This window comes from Hydra viridissima, unplaced genomic scaffold, assembly GCF_058129835.1.
Source record: "Hydra viridissima isolate aposymbiotic clone 2 unplaced genomic scaffold, HvirCarnegie_v1 scaffold_9, whole genome shotgun sequence".
In the NCBI taxonomy this organism is placed as follows: domain Eukaryota; kingdom Metazoa; phylum Cnidaria; class Hydrozoa; order Anthoathecata; family Hydridae; genus Hydra; species Hydra viridissima.
In genome coordinates, this window is record NW_028324308.1 from 8,760,001 (window position 1) to 8,762,500 (window position 2,500).

General features: G+C 27.9%; 1 protein-coding gene across 8 annotated transcripts in view; it reads left to right on the forward strand.

Annotated features, from left to right (window-relative positions):
• Positions 1-2,500, forward strand: part of LOC149883877 (uncharacterized) — a 14,727-nt gene that overhangs the window by 8,236 nt on the left and 3,991 nt on the right. For 4 of the 8 annotated variants that reach the window (XR_016455687.1, XM_090097921.1, XM_090097922.1 and 1 more), the window contains exon 3: positions 2,409-2,464. The exons of 2 other annotated variants lie outside the window; for them this stretch is intronic. Coding sequence is in view for 5 of the 6 variants with exons in the window: in XM_090097921.1 (XP_089954047.1) it covers positions 2,409-2,464 (56 nt within the window). In the remaining variant the exon portion in view is untranslated. 2 more of the 8 variants (XM_090097919.1, XM_090097920.1) reach the window with 2 other exon arrangements.

Below are 2,500 nucleotides of genomic sequence, written 5' to 3' on the forward strand. Positions count from 1 at the left end.
AAAAATGTAATTTGCGTAAAAGAGCCTTCAATAATCGTCTTAGGCAAAAGAAGCATAGAGAAAATATTAAACAAATAAAAATAGAAAATGAAAAAAATCATTTATTTGAATTGGCTTCTTATATAGTAGAGAAAAAAATTCTACCTAGCAACCATCAAAACAACACTCAAAATGAATCTAATATGGAAAACAGTTCTCTTATTGTGCACCAAGCTTATACCAATCATAACATTGACTTAGAAAGTATATATGAAAGCGATTCAAGTGATTGTGACAAGGAATGGGAGACTAAAATGAATAACAAACCTCTGTCGTCAGAGAGTGATTCAGAAAATGAATTACCTACTGTTGAAGTTCAAACTTTTTTACAACAATGGAAAGTAAAAAATAACATAACACAAAATGCATTGTCTAGTCTCCTTAGTGGACTTCAAAATTATTTTCCTAATTTACCAAAAGATGCTAGGACTTTAATGAAAATCCCTAAAACTATTCATCTAGAGTGCATTGGAGATGGGAAGTTTGTTTATCTTGGTCTGTGTAATGGAATAAAAAAACAACTTGAGGCATTTGATGTCAGTAATTTAACTTGTCTGATATTGGACTTTAATGTTGATGGTTTGCCCTTATTTAAAAGCTCAATAATCAGTGTTTGGCCAATCTTATGCTCCATCAATAACATACCATTAAATAATCCCTTTATTGTTGCAATGTTTTGTGGTAGTGGAAAACCACCATTACACAAGTATTTAGAAGAATTTGTAATTGAATTAAACAAATTAATGAATTCAGGTTTTTATATTAATTTGAAATGTTTACCAGTTTTTGTCCGATGTTTTATTTGTGACACACCGGCCAGAAGTTTTTTAAAGTGTGTTAATGCATTTAATTCAAGAGAAGGTTGCGAGAAATGTATTCAGACAGGACAATGGGCTGGAAGGATGGTTTTCCCTGATACAAACTCACCACTCAGAACTGATGAATCATTTAGGCTTCAGTTTCACCCAAATCACCATAAATATGAAATTGAGTCACCACTTAGCAATCTCAAAATTGGATTAGTTTCACAATTTGCTTTAGACCCAATGCATTTAATACATCTAGGAGTAACTAGACGTTTGTTATTTTTATTAAAAAATGGTACAAAGTACTGCAGGAAATTAGTATCATCAAAGCAACTGTGCAATTTAAATAAGTACCTTTGTGAATTAAAATATCATTGGCCTATCGATTTCAACAGAAAACCTAGATCATTTTCTGAATTAGAAAGGTGGAAGGCCACAGAATATAGGCAGTTTTTACTTTTTATTATGCCAGTAATATATAAAAAATGTCTATGTGATGCACAATATAATATGATAATGTTATACTTTGTGGCCATAACTATTCTTACTAGAGAAGATTTGTATTCAAAATACATTGACTATGCAGAGCAATTATTACTTTTATTTGTCAAAGATTGTGATGCTAATTTTGGCAAAGAATTTATTGTTTCAAATGTACATAACCTTATCCATTTAGCAGAAGAAGTTAGAAGGTTTGGTCCATTAGATAAGTTTTCAGGTTTTATATTTGAGAATTATTTGCAAGTTTTAAAGAAAGCCGTAAAAAATTCAACTAACCCGTTGCAACAAATTTACAACCGTCTTTCGGAAATTGATAATTTTCTCATTTCCTCACCAGTTGCAAATATGAAAACCAAACTTGTTCCCAACAAAAAAACATTAGATAATTTGTTTTTTAAAGCTACCAATAATGGGACTACATTTTCAATAAACAACAAAGATAACTTTGTCCTTCTTAAAGATAAATCAGTTGTATCAATAGATCATTTTAAATTAGAGAGTGACCAGTTGATTACTTTTGTCTGTAAAAAGTTTTGTAATCCTATTCCATTGTTTACATATCCATGCTCTTCTGAAAAGCTTTCAATATATCTTTTCAGTCCAATAAAACAAAATGCACTACAGTATACTTATAATATTGATAGGATTCACATGAAAGGAGTCGTTCTTCCTTTGCAGAATAATGTTGTGTTTATACTACTGAATTCTCATGGATAATGGTTTTTATTAGTACTTTCCAATCCTTTTGTTGGTAAAATTAAATTAAAATATAACAAATAGAATCAATAAAAGATATATAACATAAAATCAAATAAAAATTCATAATATAAATATCAAATAAAAGTATTATAGAAATCAAATAAAAACATAAAATCTAATAAAAATGTATAATATAAAAATCAAATAAAAATATATAATATAAAAATCAAATAAAAATATATAATATAAAAATCAAATAAAAATATATAACATGAAATCAAATAAAAATACAAAACATAAAGTTAACTTAAAAACAAACATAAACTTAAATAAAATAAATATAACTTTATAACTCCTATACAGGGAAGATTTTATGCTGATTGGTCCAAGCTCAAGTCAAGTATTAAGTGCATTAATCTGCAAGTATTTATTACATTTAACTACTACATACATAC